The following is a 20,108-nucleotide window of genomic DNA, read 5'->3' on the forward strand; positions in this document are numbered from 1 at the left end:
CGGATTCCTTTACGCTCACAAGCACAGGCGAAATGTCGTGTGATGCCATCTGGACTTCAGGAGGCACCGGCCATTTGGAGAACACTTAAACAGTTTATGCCACTAATAAACTCATTTGTGGCGCCTTTTCAAATTCCTTTTATATGCCCCTAAGGCCTTTGGCATCCTCTTTGTTCAAAACTTATTCGTTGATTCATTTCATAAGCGTCTCTAATAAAGCCATCCTAAAAACTATAATTCCATCTGAACAATTGTTGCCTCGAAAAGTCTCCATGTCTCCTTTCGAAAAGTCTCGAAAAGTCTCCTTTACGACCCGACCTCCGTCCTTCAAATCTGTTTACTCGCTCATTCAACACGGTGGGGCCCTTACCCGCATATAACATCCTTCCCTTTCTTCGAGCTCGTCAATGAGGCTCGTCTTTTCAGTGCCACAACTACGTCCGGCGTATGGCGGTGTTCGTCACGACCTCCGGAAACAATAGCCAGTTCCTTTCCTGTTCGACTAAGCAGGCTCGTCTCTGAACGCTCCCCCTCAACGCGTCTTGATTTATCGGTTTGCCCCAGGGGTTAAGTGAGCTAGTCCTATGGTACGAAGTTTCGGGCGGCGCGGTCATTCACCTTTGCTTGTACGTACGGTGAACTTCCTTTACAGATGCAGGCCACTGGGCAAGTGCATCACGAGGGGTCCTTCTCGCGCGGGAGCCCGGAGTGCTACACCTTGAATCACCATCGATACCTATGACCGTAACGCACTTAATCAGTTAGGCTTACCTTTACTACAATCTCTGCGGACTGCAACCGTCCAGAAAAGCGCTTGTATGCGGCCGAAGTGTATAGTTAATTTTTCTGTTTATGTTGGCAGTAATATGCTGTATCTTCTTTTCACCAGGTACCAATATGCTTCTTTCTATACGGCTTCGAACGACAAGGTAATAATTTTATGTATAGCATAACAACGACCTTGTTGCATACCTCGTTGCCCGTGGTACTTTTTAATGAAGATGGTGTTGAACATTGGGGGGATGCTGGCAGGTCAAACCTTGAAAACCCCATTAGCGCGAAGGATATCGAAATACAAAGGCATGCTATTGTCACTCAAAAAAGTGCGGCTTGCGATTCGTTAAACTGCTTATCATCTCCGGCACGTGCCGCTCGCCTGCGAATCGTGCGCGAGTCACGTGCCTTCTTCAGGGTAGAACGCGTACTGCAGCCGAGCTTGCGCTCGTTTCCGCCTGAACTGGCGATGCCTTTTATAACGGTTCAACTTTCGAATACGACGTGCTGTTGTGAGTCCTTGAAAAGAAGTCAGAAGTTGCATACTGCACTTCTATGTGTGTGACCCCAATTCTAGCTGTAGGCGGCTGGCGCCTCGCAAACGTCGTGAAACCGAACCCCAACCCTAATCGATACTCTGTTATTTCTTTGCAGTGCCTCTCACAGCTGCTGGTAGCGGCAACGGCAATCGCGATCGTCCGCCTCGCCGCCCGAAGGCGGGCGTCGTGATTGCATGCCGTACTCGTGTCTCGCCAACAAATTCACGAGTCGTAAAAGTGCCGTATTTGCTCGCCAACGCGCCCCTACAGCGTACGCGTCTACCGGATGCTGGCGAAGTTCTTCATTAGCGCGAGCTAGGCTCTCAGAAAAGCAGGCAATGTATAAAATATGCATGTGCAGGAAACGCTGCCGCAGTGAAACCTACAACGGCGTTTGAGGGAGTGAGAGGTCGAGCCACGCGACGGGGCACGCACCGCCGAGCGAGTAGGGCAATTCCTGACGCCCAATATTGTTGTAGCCGGCTCTCCACGGCTCCTGGAGAGCCGTGGAGAGCCAGCGCACAAAACGTTGCTCGCTGCCCGGCGTCTCTAACACACCCCACGCGCCCAGCCTCTTCGCCGACCTCCATTCCGCACGTGGCGGCCCGGTCCCCGTGATGATCATGCGAGGGGTAGTCGGGTGTGGAACCGATGGCTTGTGCGTCGCAGCAACACGGGCGTGCGCCTGTGGAACCAGCTTATCTCTGGGGCGATTGGTGGCGCTCCGCCGGAGCCGCTTAATAAATAGACATCTGCCGCATAATGCGTATACTATGTGTGTGTCATTGCAGCAGCAGTAAGCATGAGAACCGCGCTACTCCTGAACAACCAGGAAAGCTAAGCCTAACCAGCCGAACCTTAGCTCACGCTACGTATATCCTGGCACAGCCGAGCTAAGCCACTGCTAATTTTGTTCTTAATTTTTTTGTAGGTGTTGGGTTGTTGATCATTTGGGAGGGGTGCTTGGGTCAGCACGCAGGGTGCATGGTTACCGCCTGGTTGCTCCCCTGTGCTAGCAGGTGGATCAGCAGCGGCCCTCTGCTTCCGGAAGCCTGGCGGCGTTGTCTTCTTACAGGGCGCTTACTGATGCCGGGCACCGTCTTTCCTTGCTATCTGGCTGTCGGTTGGCTCGCTTAAAAAATACGGTGGCTTGTAGCATCACGTGCAGCTTTTGTTTCCCAAAGGGTGGTCTCCCTTGCAGAGCAATCATTTAGGCGCGCACGAATGTGAGTTGTCTCAGGATGTGTGCTGCCCACATCCTTGGCAGCGGATGGGTGTCTTATTTGGACAAACGTCCCTGCTACTCGGCAGGCCAGGCATGCTTCAGATTTTTGCTTATGTACGTAGCAGCGAAATTTCGCTTCTCCGTAGTATATAAGAAGGGCAACTTTGAGTCCGTCAAATGCGAAGAGAGCGGTGTTTGTCATCTCCATACGCCTGGCGTGTATTTCCAGGTTGAATCGCTGGAATCAGGATGTTTGCAATTAACATGCCGTGTATCCTCGGGCGGGATCCTGTGTGTCACGCCTTTACAGGTGTCTTCCGGGGAGGCCACGTAAGAGAGGGTGCTATAGGCGCGATTCTCAATGTCGAATTGCCGTCTGTATCCCACCACCGCATCCATCGCCCAGTCTCTGGCATGCAGTCCTTCTCAGGCAGATTCAAACAGTATCATTCCCCATTTCCCACACACGTTTGGCCGGTGGCCTAACCTAAATATTTGAATTTCGTCGCACGGCATTCTAGCCATGCTTGTAGCACTGAGCTGGGGTGCCGTGCGACGGCACTCTAGACACCACGTTTGTATACCCCTACACCACAACAACACACGCTTTCGCAGGTGATAGCCTAGCCTAAATATTCGAATGTCGTCGGGACGCCTTCTAGCCATGCCTGCAGCGCTGATCTAGAGTGCTGTCGGACGGTACTTTAGACACCACGTTTGTATAAGCGCTTTTCAATGTGCTTACTCTTCAACTGTTTCATATCTTTGTCGCGGTCGTTGCGGTATATTGATGTAAAACTGATTATCCTGTTACCCCTTCTATAAAAACTATCCATTGCTTTTTTTTTATTTATGTGTGTCACCCCGTTGCGTAACACCGTTTGTGCCCTGCTATACAAATGGGAAAAGTTTTGGGGGCCAGAAACTCTGTTAGTTCATGGTCCAGCAGGTACGCCGGATAATTTTCGGGCAACGAAATTGATGCTTGTGTTTGCTCGTGCCTCCTATTCGCCCTTCAGCCACCTTACTATTCTATAAAATACCGCACACCTTTTGTTGTTTTCCGGGTGCAGGCCCTCCACGGCGCATCAGCGCCAATATAATTACAGGGAAAACACAAACTACTTAATTGACCGCCCGCTCGCAGGCCGAGCTCAGCAAGGTTTCTTGCTCGCGGCAGCGCTGGTGGCTGGCGCTCTTTATTTAAAGAAACTTGCACGTCTTGGCAATGTCGTCTTCCGTAGGGGCCATCGTGTCGTTCACGAGTTGTATGCGCGTGGCGTTTCTCGATCTCCAGGGTTCCCACGGGTCTCCACTTTTCATACTGGGCACGCTCCTGCAACGAAGGAATTAAACTGACGTGAAAAACCACCCGGGGAAGCTTTTGTGCCGGGAGAGCGTTTGCGCTGAGGGACTGAGTAGTTTGTCGACGAACGCAAGACGTCAAATGCAGTTATTTAACGCCAATGAACCAATGAAAAAGTTACACAATACGGTTACCGCTGACAGTGTGCGAACCAGAAGCGCACGATAATATCCGCCGCCCAAGGTCAGCTCTGGACGACCTGCGCGACGTGTGAGCAGGGCGGTGGTTACCGATACATTTGGCTTCAAAGGAGGACCTGACCAAGATGTGGCTTTGTTTTTAGCTTTACAGCACGCAGTGTGTCTACGTGGGCTTAGACGCCCCCATTGTGGCGTCCGTTCAAGTAAAGCCACCAGGCAACAGTTCAGTGAATGGCATGTTTGCAGAACCGATTGGCCTACGCCTGAAGGTACATTTAAGAAACAGAGAATGCGTGCGACTCTCCACGTCAACGTCTTTTAAGGGGAAGGTGCAGTTACTTTACGTGCTACTTGACAGAGACGATGCAACAATAGTAATGGTAGGCTATACCTATTGTCATTCAGTTTGGGACGGCTTATTTTTTCCGCACCCTATGTCTAAAAGCCTTGAGCAGAGATGAAGCAGGGCCTAGGAATTAGTTATGCAATCAGCGCCTAGGCAAAAACATCTGTCGCCGCAACGGGAAAACTTTCGTCACAGAAACGCGAGTCTCTTCCAAACCTAAATTTTGAAAACCAAAATGAAAAGTTCATGCTGTACTTTTTCTTTCTTATCACATTCCTTAAAACATTGGCGGAGCTTGCACAACTCGTGCGTCCTGGAGAAAAAGCAGAGCTGGCACCCCTCTCTCTTTGTCGGAGACCCGGCTGTTCTACCTCACATGGATTGCCGAACTTGCCGCTGAAACTTCTCCATGACTGGCAGGCCCACATCGTTTCGCCCGTAGCCTTTTACACCTTTCCCAAAGTGGACCGCGTTAGCACGCGCGAGAACCCGCGGCTAATTGCTTCGGGAACTCCTCCTCTGTAGCACGAGCTCGTCATCTGTGCCCCAACTTCAGTCGGAAACCCACGTGAACTGGCCATTGGAAGCGCGCGCGAAAGATCACGCAACGAAAGCTGGGAAGAGTGCTCGCGAAAGTCGGGCAGGCCGACGCCAGCTGCTCCTCACGAGGCGCACGATCACGTGCGTCGGTATTTTCTGATATTAAGTGCGAATGCACTTTATAAGCGACCCCGAACCTTCCGCCGTCCGCATAGCAACAGCTGCGGGTGCGCGCGCTTTTCGTCTTCCTTAGCAACGGGGGGAGATGGGCGCGCGCTGCCTGGCCGCTGACATGGCACATACCCACGTGGGAGATTGGCCAGGAATAAGTGCGCTGCCTGGCCGCTGACATGGCACATACCCACGTGGGAGATTGGCCAGGAATAAGTGCGAATGCACTTCTTAAGCGAGCCTGAATCGTCCGCCGCCGTAGTCCGCATAGCAACAGCTGCGGGTGCGCGCGCTCCACGTCTTCCTTAGCAACGGGGGGAGATTTCCGACGCGTGAGGGCGCTCGCATAGCGCCTCCTCTCCCCCCTCGCCTACTCTCCTAAAGCCCCTTTACTACTCTCCAGCTCGCAACACCCTCTCTCGGCGCGCCAGCCAGGCCACTACACTATATAAAAAAAAAACAGCATCCGGCGCCAGGTTTCGATCTGCGGACTTTGCGGCCGCAGCGCGACGCTCTACCGACTAAAGCGCTAGACGTATGTACGATTGATACACGCGGTTCGCATGCGACTGGTCGTTACGACTGATCGTTCGGACCTGTTTTGGCGTCGATCGCTGGTCGAAGGAGGCTCACGACGTGTGTCTGGCAAGCCAGATGCAGTCGTGCCATCGTTGCAATCGTCGTAAGGCCACAGCCAATGAGAGCCCGCTGAGCCCCAACCCACCGCAACCGGCGTGCGTTGCTTTGGTCGGCTCGGGTGTTGGAAACTTTAGGCTTAGCATCCTGGCGGATATTTGATCGCCGCTATCTGTGTAACTGCGAATGACAATCCGTAACACAACTTTTCACCACACTATCATCCCTTTTCTCGCATAAGCTACTTTTTTTTAGCGATCAGATTGATTCCGAAGAGCAGCGACAAGCGCGGTTGCTACCGTGGTCTGCGCCGGTTCGAGCCGCTGAGTGTGCCGAGCTGGCAGGCGCGACCTACGTGTGCGCGGACTGTTTCCGAAGGCAGAAAACGCTTCGCGATTGCCTGCTTTTTCAATTTCGTGCGAACAAACGCGCGGAATCTACAAATTCAGCTCAGCGATCGTCGTAGTTGAACATCTGCGTAGCCTGTTTCGATGCTTCCGCGCAGGTATTGCCATCTCTCGACCGGTCGGCGCACCGCCCGCCGCGCGCCGCGGCGGCCGGTCAGCGTGGCTTGCATCGCGGCAGACATCTGATCGCCGCTTTTAAAATAAGCCCTGATAACAATCCCTAGCACAATTTTTCACCACACGAACACCTACTTTCTCGCATGTAGAACTTCATTTTAACGATCAGATTGATTCAGAAGAGCAGCGACAAGCGGTTGCTACCGTGGTCTGCGCCGGTTCGAGCCGCTGAGTGTCCGAGCTGGCAGGCGCGGCCGGCGTGTGCGCGAACTGTTTCCGAAGGCAGGAAACGCTTCACGATTGCCTGCTTTATCCATTTTTTTTTTTTTGCGATTGAACGCGCGGAATCTACAAATTCAGCTCAGCGATAGTCGTAGTTAACCATGGAGCAAAAACGGTGGGCCGAGCGACGCCGACGACGCATCGCATGCGCGCATCGGGTCATGTGTCTCAAATTCACGCGTACGACTAGTCGTGGTGACAGTCGTAACGATCAGTCGCATGCGAATCGCGTGCACTAGTCGTACATGTGTCCAGCGCTTAAGCCACGGACGCGACGTTGATATCAGTGTTAGTAACGCGCCTTATATCTTTAACGCATTCAAACTACGTCGTCAGCGGCGTGCGTTGGCGACTCAGCGGCGTTATAGCGGCTTGATAACTGCGTGGTGTACACGTGATACTGCAAACCCGCTAGTTCTGCATTCTCTCACGTGACTGCGCCTCCTCTCCCTTCACTCCGGCCGGCGCTTCGCAGCTGCGGTGCGCTGCGGTGCGGTGGGCTCCTCCTCTCGAACATACACGTTAATTCACCAAGATTTCCGCAGAGGGACAAACGAGGCGTGTTAAGCCGAACGTGATCACGAGGGGGTGTTAATGTAACTAACGGGCAAAATGCCACCAAACTTCAACAAACTCCCCCTCATAGCATCACCCCGTGCTTCGCACTTCCTCATACTAATTTTTTTCTTGCGAGCTCCTCCGTGGCCCAAGCCAATGCGCAAGCCAGGCCGACTCTGGATGCTCCTCACGAGACGCACGCTCACGTGCGCTCGGTATCGTGTCTGTTTTTCTGCTAAGGCGGCACGGCGGAACTAAAAGCTTGAACAGCTGTCCCGTTAAAACGCGCTGAATAAATGGTTTGCATTGGAGCACAAAGCACGAAATATGAGCGTGTAAATGCATTGCAGTGACATTCCAGCGTGCAGACTTGTCCGCTCTACGCTCCCTAAAAAAGTAACGATTTTAACAGCCATCATATGCACTGATCACAGGTTTGGTTCTGCGAAAGGAGATGCAAAAAAATGAACGTCTAGAGAAATTGACCTGTTGGTTTTGTGCTTATTTGATGGGTGAAATAATTCCAAAATCGCATAAACTATTCGCCTGTGAACTCAGCGCACAATAATTAAAAACCAAGTGATTGCCTTTTCGTCTTGTTTTCCCTCCAAAAACAGACTTGTTGAAAAATATTAAATATTACTGCGTTTGATTATATTGCCTTTGGTACACCTTGTAGGGCAGCAGAACAACTTGTATTACCTTTGAATAATTATTGATTGTTTAACTTGTATTTTAAAATCTTTTCGCTCTGGAATCTATACGAACAAGCAATGGGGAAAATCGGCAATAGGAAGAAAAGGCACCCAGAAATTTTCTTCACACTCACCCAAGAAAACAACCCGTTTTTCAAAGATGCCCTTCCTTCGCTTACAAAACTTTGCTTTCATTCCTACTCCTATTCCTATTACTTACAAAACAATGCCTTGGTTTCATTCCCATTGGAGATGCGTCTCGTGCCAACCCAAGGAGTTTGAAAGCATGGAACATTCATTTACACCTTCACGTTTGTGAAATGAGAATACATCGGCGTAAAGGTTTGAGCACTTGGAAGATGCCATGCGCAACTGAGCTGCTACCAGTCTTGAAGTGGGAAGAAAAGGTGGCAACGGCTTGCGATGTATGAGCTGTTTTGACCCCTCCATCAGTGCCTTTTGTCTACCTGACAATACATTTGTTCTTACCACCCACAGCACATGACGTCCAGCTCAAGTTTTTCGCAGCTAGAATCCAGAGCGCGTGGCACGCGAAAAGTCTGCTTACCCGCCTTTAACAAAGTTGGCAACGGCGGCCATGTCGAGGATGGGCTCGAAGAGCTGTTTTCCTGCGCCGTCAGTGATGTAGTGGAAGCCCTTCACCGTCGCATTTTGGGCCAGTGTGCGCGTGCGGCAGCCGCCCATAAGTAGCGCCAGGGTATTCATGAGGTGTTCGTCCATGGTCAGATTGGCGACCATATTACGTGCTGCTTTGTACGCGAAGCTGCCGTTCCTCAGGAAGTACGCGAGCGTGAAGTCCGCAAGTTCGGCGAGCGTTGACGCGTGTCCAGTCGCCGCCGCCAGGGGCCTCACGTACTCGTCGAAGAATTCCCTCACCTGCGTGGGTCGTGCAATCCACACCTTTGCGTACACAGAGGCCCCTTGCTGCCCCCTCCAACGCCTGTAATGCACCTACGCGTGTGGATACCATCGTGGCAACTCGGAATGAGAATGCAGGTTGTAAGGGGCTCTAAAGCTGGTCTCACTTAAAAACGCGCCAGACTTACCACGCGGAAGGATTCAGCCGAGGAGGCCCACTTCACCTAATGCTGCAGCAGAATCGCGGGTTGGGTTAGTTAGTGAATTCTCATGTCGAGACCTTCGAAAACCGCATCAATCAAAACGGGACGCAAACGAATGAAAAAACCACAGGAACTTTTCGGCGTTCCTTTTAAGATCCCCATTTTCGGCGTTGCTCTATTTGAAGGTTTCAACATACCTAATGCTCGTAGTACAGTAACAGCCCTGTTGATAACGTTAACTATTATTACTACGACTATCGTGAGCGCTGGATCCATTGGATCAGGTGACGGTGTTTATTCGCTACTCTAGAAGCTGCAGCGCCTGCTTTCATCATCATCATCATCGTCGTCGTCATCATCATCACCAGCCAATCGACGTGCTCTGCATGCCAAAGGCCTCTCTCATTAATTTGCAAATATCCCGGTCCTGTGCTAACTGCGACCAATTTATCCCCGCAAACTTCTTGATATCATGCGCCCATCTCACTTTCTGCCACCCCCTGTCACGCTTGCCTTCTCTGGGGATCCACTCTGTTACCCCTAATGACCAGCGGTTATCTTGCCTTCGCATTACATGCCCTGCCCACAACCATTCATTCCTAATTTCTACTATGTCCTTAACACGCGTTTGTAACCTGACCCACTCCACTGTCTTCTTGTCCCTTAATGTTACACCTATCATCTTCCGCTCCATTGCTCGCTGAGTCGTTCTCAATTTAAGTTGAACCCTCTTAGTGAGCCTCCGAGTTTCTGCCCCGTAGGTGAGCCCCGTAGTGAGCCCCTGCTTTAAGCGTCCTGAAATGTGGGGTTGGAACGTCCGCGACAGCGGCTGCTCCACATGGACGGGGGCGGGAGGCTTGTGTCTGGGGCTCGGTTAAGACACCTGCTCTTCCACTTTGTCTTTCTCTTTCATGGCCATCTACACCACCTGATCTTCCTTTACCCGTTTAGTTCGTCGGCGCTCTAATGTTCGGTGCATGAGTTCGGGGTGCAGAATTGGCGCACTCCTGCTTCACAATTTCCATAGCGCAACGTCCTCCTTCCTCCAGCTTCTCCATTAGTTAGGCCCTCCCTTGATGTCACCCTGTATCCTTGATGTGACGTCGGAAGCATGGATCCGGTTTAAATTGGGGGCTAGCAAGCTTTGGGCAGTGTCCTGGAGGCTGGAACCGCAAGCAGCTCCAGACTACGCCCTGCTCCCCAGTAGCAAAAAGCTACATGCGTTGTTGAAGGATGGTTCTGTTCACGGTCTATTTTCCGCCCTTCTTTCCGGCTCGTGCTAGTGTTGTCGCTGCGAACATCTTGCGCTGAGATTGTCGCTCACATGTTCGCATTCTGGGACAGACCTACCGTTCCCAGCGCATTACTAAAGAGGTGGTATGACTCATCTGCGTCGTGTCGTTTGCCTGCGTGACAGCTAGTCATTCATGCGGCTTTCATGAGTACATGAGTCATTCATGAGTACATGACCCTGAAACTGCCGACTCAAGGCATCTGATAGAGTAATGGTGGAAATTCTGGCTTAACCTTGCCAGCAAAAGCCACGGGGTTGAAGGCATGGACACTTAAATAGTACAACACTTAGTAGTGCGCTTATATTATCAATATGTTCGGGGCGAAAGAGGGGGGTGAGTTTTACTGCAGCGTTACGTATCCGGTTGCTATATCGAGCGAAACTCGGCTACAGCCAAATACATCGCTATTGGATCATTTTACGTTACAAGTCGGGTTACTGCACAACCGTAGTGGAGGAAACGGAAAAAAGTGTAGAGGTGGTGCTTTGGTTACGTTTAGTAATTCAGTTTATTGTTAGAGATGAGTCGACTGGGGGATATAATAAATCGATGTGGGATAAAGGGCATTGCGCTCAAAGCGAGCATGCATTCTTCGAGTTTTCAGAGTGAGTCCTAAAGAAGCACCTCGTCACTGTAGCCGATTTTTTTTTCATTATTTAAATGCTCCCACAGTGGTGCGAAAGGTTTTATTCAGAGCAGTACTTTAGCACCAACGTTGCAAAACAAAGTGCAGCATTTCTGATGTATAAGACGCGTTTACTACTCGCCAGCAGTGGGGGTAATAACTGGGGTACAATAAAAACGGTGGTTCTTCGACTGGTCACAACACTGGAGTTTAATACTACTGGTGCAAAAAAGAGGTCGTGAAAACAAAATACAACCTGGTTCAGTTTAAAGAAACTACCCTTGCGGATGTCAGACACGTCAATTTAACCGCTGAGGACATTTATTTGCCGAGTGAATGCAAGAAATATAGAAAAACTTGCAAATATCCGGCTACATTGGCGCATTACGAGGAACTTTAAAACGTAGCTAACAGTCGGTTCCCTGCACGTTAGCAATAAAGTAACACAGTCAAACATATCGAGATGGACCAATACAATAGCACGGTCATGCTGTTTTCCGATCCATTTAATTGCTACCCGGCAGTCGCGCAAACAAGATTCCGTGACATCATACATACTTCGCCAGAATATGACGGGGCACAGCTGTTTTATCTGTTTTGCTCAAAACCCAGGTTATACACTGACCTCTCTGTCCGCCTAAATATGCACATTTCTTTAAAGCTTGCGATAAACCAGTTGCAATTTTTTCGGGACAAAAGAGTATTTTTAAGAACCAAACTTTTGTTTTGGTTTCAGGGCTGGTTTCTATAGTTGTGTGAATGTACTTCGCTTCCCTTACCTGGTTGATGTCGACGCCAGCAATCACCTCCTGTATTCCAGGCAGCTTTTTCTTGAGCAGATCTAGTGTGCTCAAGCTTGGTGTAAAGCGAAACTCCAGCTTTGCCGCACTTGCCACCAGCGCCTCCACAGCAGCGTTCACTAAGCAAGGCAGAGAAGTAGAATTCGTTTCCGAGTCGATGCAGTTCATAGAAGTGGCCAGGTCCTTTGAGGGTTCCAACACGTCCTGCGTAGCCAATGGTGCATCATGGAGACATAATTGCATTATACCTTGAGGCCCTATATAAAAACTTCCCAAACCATGGATTGAGAACAGGTAGGAGTAAGGGCTAATGCAGAATACTTTCAGTAACCTCAGATTTGCTGTTAACGTTGCCATGCAAGAAACCCGGCGGACGAATTGCACAGCATGCTTACCGCACTGGACCACAGAGCAAAACCGTGGGGCTGAGAATTATAATCCAGAAATGTAAAGTCATGTTCAATAACTACGCGACAGCACAGCAGTCTGAGATAGGTGGCGAGGCAGTGGAAGTGGTAAGTGAATATAGGCTAACCGTGGTCACAACTTAGGCCAAGTTGTGACCCTGGATTCCAACCATGAGGCAGACCCAATTAGAAGTATAAGAATGGGGTGTTATTCACTGGGCAGGCATTCTCAGACAATGATTGGCAGCCTACCATTGTCCCTGAAGAAGAAAGTGTATGACAGCTGCATCCTACCGGTACTGAACTACGGGGCAGAAACTTGGAGGTTCACTAAGAGGGTTCAACTAAATTGAGGACGACTCAGCGAGCAATGAAACGGAAGATGATCGGTGTAACATTAAGCGGCAAGAATAGAGCGGATTGGGGCAGGGAACAAACGCGTGTTGAGGACATATTAGTAGAAATTAAGAAGAAGAAATGGACGTGGGCAGGGCATTTAATACGATGGAAAGATGACCGTTGGTCATTAAGAATAACAGAGTGGATCCCTAGAGAAGGCAAGCGTGGCAGGGGGCGGCAGAAAGTTAGGTGGGCAGATGAGATTCAGTAGTTTGCGGGGATAAATTGGTTGCAGTTAGCACAGGACCGGTATAATTGGAGGTTAATGGGAGAAGACTTTGCCCTGCAATGGGCGTAGATAGGCTGGTGATGATGATAAATGTGTGGCAGAACACAAATGGCCATTTCGTCGGTCAGCAGTGGCTTCAACGGCGGTCTATTAACTGCAAAGAAATGAAAAGGGAGCGATCATGGCTACAGGATGCTTCCAGTAACTTTTAATGCTCCCGACAAAGAAATCCTTGCAATTTCGCGCGAAGAGGAACACGAGGTTTATTATTTGTTTTTATTTATTTATTGATACTGTAACCCTCACCTGAGAGTCATTACAGGGAGTAGTAAAAACAAGAAAACAATACACAATGGCAAAACATACATTAGGATTCATGTTGCCGGCAAAACAATTCTAGCGAACACTAAAACGCTTTGACATTGGAACTAGCAACAGCATACTCTGGAAGTCTATTCCACACTTCTATGGTATAAGGAAAAACAAGAATTTTTAAACCCGTCTAGACGAACCCGAAAAGGCCTTATTGGGTTACTATGGTTCAACCGAGCTCCCCGTTTGGGTGCGGGTTGTATGTATGCGTCTTTATTTTCACTTCGCCTTTCATAATTTCAAACAGGAGTTTCAACCTTTGCTTTTCACAGCGCACTTGCAGGAGTTCTAGTTTACATGATGTTAACAAATTTGTGACGGATTCTGTCCTGCTGTACCGTGAGCAAATGAAGCGCACTGCTAGTCTGAATTTTTTCTAGTTTATCACTCAGTGACTGCTGAGGAGGGCTCCATAGGCAGACGCATATTCCAAAATAGGGCGAATAAATGTCTTATATGCAAGTAATTTGCATGTCTTATATGCAAATGTCCTATAGGGAGGCGAAGCTAAAGTTTGCCGGGCGAGGGAAGCGCTGCCCTCTCCCCGGAGGGGGAGTACGCCGGGGTGGCGGCCTATTCGGCACGTGCTTTTTTCGCTGCGCGCGTGCTGCATTTCTCGCGCTAGGAAGAGGGCTGGGTAAAATTTCCTTTCGACTTATGAAAGCATACACATTAGCACGTGTCCAGCAAGTTCGGTTTAAACGTAGAGTAGTTACTGAATTCATTTTTGTCGACGTTTGCCTTGTCGTCTGCTACAGACGCGCCGCCTGCTTCCCGCCGCTCGACCGGCAGACTGCCCCGACGATTTTAAGGGGGGAAACGCGTTGTTCAGCGGTCATCGGTTGCTCTTTTCTTCTGCAAGGCGACAGCTGTTCAGCTGGTCACAGCGTACTTTTCTCTTGTTTGTTACTCCCTTCGCGTGCTCGCGCTTCTGACATCCGGACTTTCTGGACTGCAGAAACACTGACGCTTGCAAGAAATGTAAGATAAACATGATTGATTATGGTTAATAGGTTATTTCTTACTCTTGAAACAATCAGCTGCATCGCATTAGAAAGGCACACGCTAATTAAGGGGTGCGCTGACAGCGCCGCATTTCCATTTTACTTGTCCTTGACGAAATTTTTGTTCGCAATGTTTGTCACCCGCTTGGAGTACAAGTATGGGTTAGCGTGACAGCTCGCGGAAACAACAGAACAGCTTGTGACGTATAACTTTTAATTACTATAATATACAGAATTTGGTGTATACCTCTTTTAATTACCAGTATTTCTAAATGTGGGAAAAAAGCGAACAACGCAGCAATCCCGTCCAGAACACAAGCCACAATGACAAGATGGACCAGAGCTACTACAGCCAGGTAAATCGCTAGAAACAATTTTTTTTTCATCCATGCAAAATGTCAACCTACTGTGTTATATATGGACGATATCGAACGGCACCAGCTAAACAACTCCGAAGTTCATTTATTATAGCGGAAAACAATTATTGGCAGCATGCATTAAAAAAAGTGTAGAGGGGAGGACTCGTTAGAACACTATTTCGCATTTTCAAAGCCGGGTAATGTAATCTGAAAGCACACAGATACAAACAAAAATGTGTCAACTTTTTTCACCTTTCGAACTGCAGTGATCCATGCTTACCGTCTATCCTTTTGGTGCGCTTTCGCGGGGAATTTGCAGAATTTAACGAATGGATCCTCTTCTTTCGCCTTGTTACTGTCGTCAACCATGCAACAATATGGGGTTTTTTTTTCGCTTTCAGTTTCATCTTTTCGTTTCGGGCTAGTGAGGAGTGTTCCCGCCGCTCTTTGTACGTGCTGGCTTAAGTGGCTCGCGCAGCCGGCGGTCTCTTTGTCGCATTCGTGAGTAGGAGGCTGGATGCCTCAGGCGGTGCGGGAGACAGCGCGAGCTGCGCGTGCACTTGCCAGACGCGGAGGAGCGGGCCGAGGGCGTCTGCTTAGGGCGCTGAAAAGCCGTTCACCAGGCGCAGTCGTTTCGCGATGACTGAGGTGGTAAGACCAACCAATGGTCGCCTACAAGAGCACTCTTTATCCCGTGAAACCACCGGGGCGCTCGGCCGTTAGACTGGCACGTAGCAGACGACGCGTCTCTGGCAGACGACAAGACAAGCACCGGCAAAAATGGACCCAGTAGCTACTCTACGTGTAAACCGAACTTGCTGGACACGTGCTAATGTGTATGCTTTCATAAGTCGAAAGAAAATTTTACCCACCCCTCTTCCTAGCGCGAGAAATGCAGCACGCGCGCAGCGAAAAACGCACGTGCCGAATAGGCCGCCGCCCCGGCGTACTCCCCCTCCGGGGAGAGTGCAGCGCCACCCGGCGATCGTTCCGGAGCCTATATGCAAGTAACATAAGGTGTTTTTTGTATTTGCTTGTCCAGAGAAGTTTTTGTGCAGTTTCTGGGCACTGCAAAACTTCTCTTGCAGAAGAAATTCTGGGCTTCCAAATAATGCGCAACTTCTCTGGAGCAGTTCCGAGTTGTACGAAATAAGATACTAATCAAAGCACCTTTTATAAAGAAAAGGTAGTTGAAACGTCAAGCTGCTTCGACTATTCCGGAATGGCCCAGTCGGATACACGTCAGACCCAGGTTCGATTATGACCACGGGAAGCGCTTTAAAGTGATAACCTTTCTCAGGCTACCTAAAACGGGAATTTTTCGGTATGTTTCTCTGTCTGTCTGTCCCTCAATTGAGCCTTGCGGCCGAAAAGTTAAAAATGCACTTGAATAAGAGCTTTACATAGGCAAACGTTTTACAAAACACTGACAGTAGAAACACCCTTCATACTTATCAAAGGGAAAATATTAGGCATATTGAAGATAAAAACGCCACTGCATAACTGGAATCTGCAGTGTTCCTAATATGTAGGAATACTTGGTTTTAGTGGTAGAAAATTAAAAAAAAAAAAGCTTTGAGAACAATGTTTTGACGCAGGGATAAAAATGCTATATCGCCCGTGATTGAGTGCATCGATGTGGCGGCTTTCCGACAGTTCCCGTGCTGCCGAAAGGTTCCCGTATATGGCGCGCGAGTGGAATGCAGTAACTTGAATCCATTGGGTCGTACCTCCTCCGTTTACCGTGGGAGGAGTGAGACGCGAAGACGAAAGCGTGACACGTCGGCGGAGGAGAGAATTCTTTTTTTTTTTTTTGCGGCGCAAGAGTGTTGTCTTGCGATGACACTTGCAGCGAAGCAAGATGATACACGGGAAATGTTTTCCTTGTGGTGCTCCATTGGCCTTCCCTTGTCATCATCATCGTTGTTTGAAACTCACTGTGCAAAGCTGGCTTTACTGCAGCGCGTTCGTTCTGACGACGGGACGGTCGCCTTCAGTAAGGGATATAAAGCTCCGCTTTAAAGAAATTGGCGCAGCTTGCACCAATGATGCAAAGCGGCAGAAACAGCTGAGCTGGCGGCCTCACCTAGGAGAAAGTTTTTTGATCCCCTTGCTCATCGCTCATCGGGGAATCCTGTTGAAATGCAAATGACTCCACGACTCTTCTTACACACGTCCTGGCAGAGAAGAGACCCCTCGGCTTCTTCGGCCGACATCTCGACCACCCGGAGCATATTCAACGCGAGCGCCTTCAGCACTTCAGGGTAACCCATGTCACCGCATTCCTCCAAGATCTGGGCCACAGCCTTGTTCACTTAGTCGACGAGGTATACATGGCACAGGCATAGCGATCAGGAATGATTTGAATTTTCATGCTGGGGTCAGGCACGGAGGCATTCCTGGGGTTGAATGGGTTGACCCACTTCTGATAGGGGGGCCCCTCATGCAAGATGGAAGGAACACTGGCCCCTCCTGCTCTGGGAACCTCCAAGCAGTGGCCGTAGTTGCGCGCGTCAAAGCGGCACCAGAACTGTCCAACGTTATCGAACGTGGTGGGCTCCAGGCAGTCGTGCATTATTTTGTAGAGACCCTTTACCTTTTACATGCGTTTGAGCTGGTCTTTGTTCCCTCCACTGTAGTCTAAATGTCGCCGCTGGTCATCGTGAAAGGGGTCGGGTTGAGAGACGTGCTCTTCCGAGCCTTAATCAGGTATACATGTGTAAACAACTCCTTGCCTGTCTTATTGTAAAGCAGAGAATTCGGGGCCCTCCCTCTTCCCAGATACATCACCATGTACTGACGAAACGTGTTACGTGGAGGCCGGGTGGAAGACACGAACCATGGAACATGAAGGGATAATTTAATAGGCGGTCATATTAGCATGAGCCCTCGGGGTGCGCGCTATTCTGTTCATCTTGTTCTTCGTCGGGGTAACATGTCGTAGTGCGCCAGTGCCGGCTTCATCCTTCTCGCAGCATTTTCTCGCTAGTTTTTTTCGGCAGCTACTCACGCGATGTCCGGTCCCATGCGCTCGGCATTTCGTTGGTATTTTGTTTGGGTATGGAGGCTTTACCAAGAGCTTGAACAGCTCTTCTGTTTAAAAGCGTGTAGTGATGTAGTTACAGCGAAAACATCCGGGTTCAGCAGCGTGTCTTGTCCTCATTTTATTTTTATAATCATTTTATTTTGGGCATTTTTTTCTGGTTCACAGTTTGGTTCGGCACATTATGTCGCGCAGGCATGACGGCAGTAGTTGGGTAAGGTAAAATAGTTGACCAGTTCTTGACAGGAACCCCCTTTCTCACCGTCTTTATGTGGCGCAGGCTGTAGTTAGGCGAGGTAAAATACAGTCAAACCCGACTATAACAAACCCGGTTAGATCGAATTATGCTATATATCGAACAAAAATAAATCAGTTACGGAAGTACACGCGAAAAATATTCCTTATAACGAAGTTCACATCTGGTATATCGAAATCGGCGTGCCTAGAATGGCTGCCAAAACGCATGGTGTCGGAGCGGCGATTGAGATGTCGATTGGCCGCGACCACTGAGCAAAGGCCGCGCGACTGAGACACTGTGCCTCGTGTGGAGAGACATGACGTCCGACACTTTCCGTAACTGTTTCTGATGCGCGGAACTCGCAACGGAACCGGCCCAGTCAGTGAGTCCGGACCAAGACGGCAGCTCGCCAACCTTCCCGACGCTTTCCCGAAAGGAGTGTCCTTCGAAGATTTCCTGAGTGTCGACGACGACGTTTCCGTCACTGTGAGCGCCTCGGAGGCGCTCACAGTGACGGCAGCAGCACCGTCAGCAGCACCGTACGTCGTAATGCTGACGAAAAGCACCGAGGAGGGAGAGGATGTCGCGAGTGAGAGCCGTACGAGGCTTAATGAAGTGCTTTCGGCAGTCCATGTCCTCCGGCAATATTTCTTCGATATTGAAGGACACGGACTCTAACGGGTGCAAACAATGTCTTGTGTAAAGAATACAGGGCTAGTTGACGCGGCCAAAACAAAAAGGAAAACAAAATCACCGCTTTTTTTTGGAACTAGGCAGAAGGAAAGTAGCTTCATTATTTGCAAAAAATCGATTGTTTTGAGCATGGTAATGACATACTTTATTTTGTTCGTTTCTGCATGCGGGGATGGCGGTGGGGATTCCCGCGTATTTCGAACTCGTAACAATAAACTCGTTATAGGCGGGTTCGGCTTCATCGAACTATAGGATATATCGAACTAATCATGGCACATAATGGTGTTCGCTATAACCGGGTTTGACTGCAGTTGACCAGTTCTTGAAAGGAAACCTGGCTTCCTGTTTCGGCGTGGAACTGTACCGAGCAAAAGTCGACAGAAGTGAGGAGAAAACGTTTGGTCTAATGTGGCTTCCTATTTTCCGGCATAAAATTGAGCAGTGATTTTGTTTTGCTCTAAATAACTTGGGGCGATTCGCGGATGCTGGCTTCACACATGTTATCTTTTCCTCAAAGGGTATATAATCGTTCTTTAATTACCTAGATATTTTTTGAGATAAAGGCGGCGAAGAGCTCTAGCAGTAAAAGGATAACGTAGTTTGATACTCATAAGTACGTTTTATGTGGTGTGAGAACTCCCGCAGACGGGCTCATGTACAGTGATGCTTACGTGCGCCCGCCCCGCCATGGCCGCTACTCCTCGTTAAGCCAGCACATGCACCAGAATGGCTTCCCCCTAGAGCGACCTAACGGCGTAACCAAACACCCCAACTTTCAGTTCAAAATGCTATTCTCCGGCAAAGCCACCGAACACCGACTCCACCGTATAGTTTCAAACTAATATCTAGCTCAGGCAAAGATGACGGTAGTGTCTAGGCGACGAATGCTACACCGAGATTGCCGTCATGTACCCCAAAAAACTGGTTACCGTCACTTGGAGTTGCCCATCAACAAGCCTAGGAGTTGTATGCGGCCTGAAAAACCGCAATATTATTTTTAGAAGATTATTTTAAAAAGCTATTTTTAAAGTGCAGCTGCAAAAGATTCTTTTCTGAGATTCTTGGAAGTGTCATGAATAAAGGACACAAAAAAATGCTTTTTGCCGATTGTGGCTTTGTCAGCTATAAGAAGCCGTCTGGAAAGCCCAGCCAAGCAGGAAATGCACGCTTATCGCTGCTATGCGGCGACCACGAGAGCATGCGATTGCTGCGAGAGATTTCTCTCTAATATATATTGTTATGACACATTTTGGCCGCCACTGCTATCATTCATATGGCCACAACAGCCGCTCGTTCACAGCCAAAACTTCCTCAGATTAAAGGTGTACTGACCAAAATTTTGAAGGCAAGATAATTTCGGAAATAGATTGGTGCGAACACACATACATCACCTGCAAAATGTCAGCGGCAAAGACGGCCTAGAACATGTTTAAAATCAATATTAAAGTGTGCGAAACGAACCGAGCAGCCAGAGGGGGATCTCGCGGAATCTAAATTCCCTAGATATTGTGTAAATAAACAACATCCACAAACGTCACGAGTTTGTGCTGGCCGCTTGCGCTATTCTGGCGTTTCTCGCCAGCTCACCGCTCCGATCGCAGGGCGGAACTTTTGCTTTCAGGCAACGAACGACCCGTCCGTTTGCGGCCGAGGCGCCAGGATTTCGTTGGCTAATCGGGCAGCTGGCCGCGAGCTAAGTTATACAGCGATATGAGGCACTTATTTTTATTTATTTTTTTATTACACAGGACGCAACAACGCGCCGC

At 49.3% G+C, this 20,108-nt stretch overlaps 1 protein-coding gene across 1 annotated transcript in view; it reads right to left on the reverse strand.

Moving 5' to 3' along the window:
- Positions 1 to 3,688: 3,688 nt before the first annotated feature.
- Positions 3,689 to 20,108, reverse strand: part of LOC144143110 (uncharacterized) — a 49,711-nt gene continuing 33,291 nt past the window's right edge. The window contains exons 9-11 of the mRNA XM_077674916.1: positions 11,578 to 11,802; positions 8,365 to 8,693; positions 3,689 to 3,874 (exon numbers count right to left, since the gene is read on the reverse strand). Coding sequence (XP_077531042.1) covers positions 3,742 to 3,874; positions 8,365 to 8,693; positions 11,578 to 11,802 — 687 coding nt within the window. The 3' untranslated portion in view covers positions 3,689 to 3,741. The remainder of the gene's footprint in view (positions 3,875 to 8,364; positions 8,694 to 11,577; positions 11,803 to 20,108) is intronic.

The sequence above is a fragment of the Haemaphysalis longicornis genome, unplaced genomic scaffold (assembly GCF_048455015.1).
Source record: "Haemaphysalis longicornis isolate Haplotype H1 unplaced genomic scaffold, Haemaphysalis longicornis Haplotype H1 scaffold_6, whole genome shotgun sequence".
NCBI lineage: Eukaryota > Metazoa > Arthropoda > Arachnida > Ixodida > Ixodidae > Haemaphysalis > Haemaphysalis longicornis.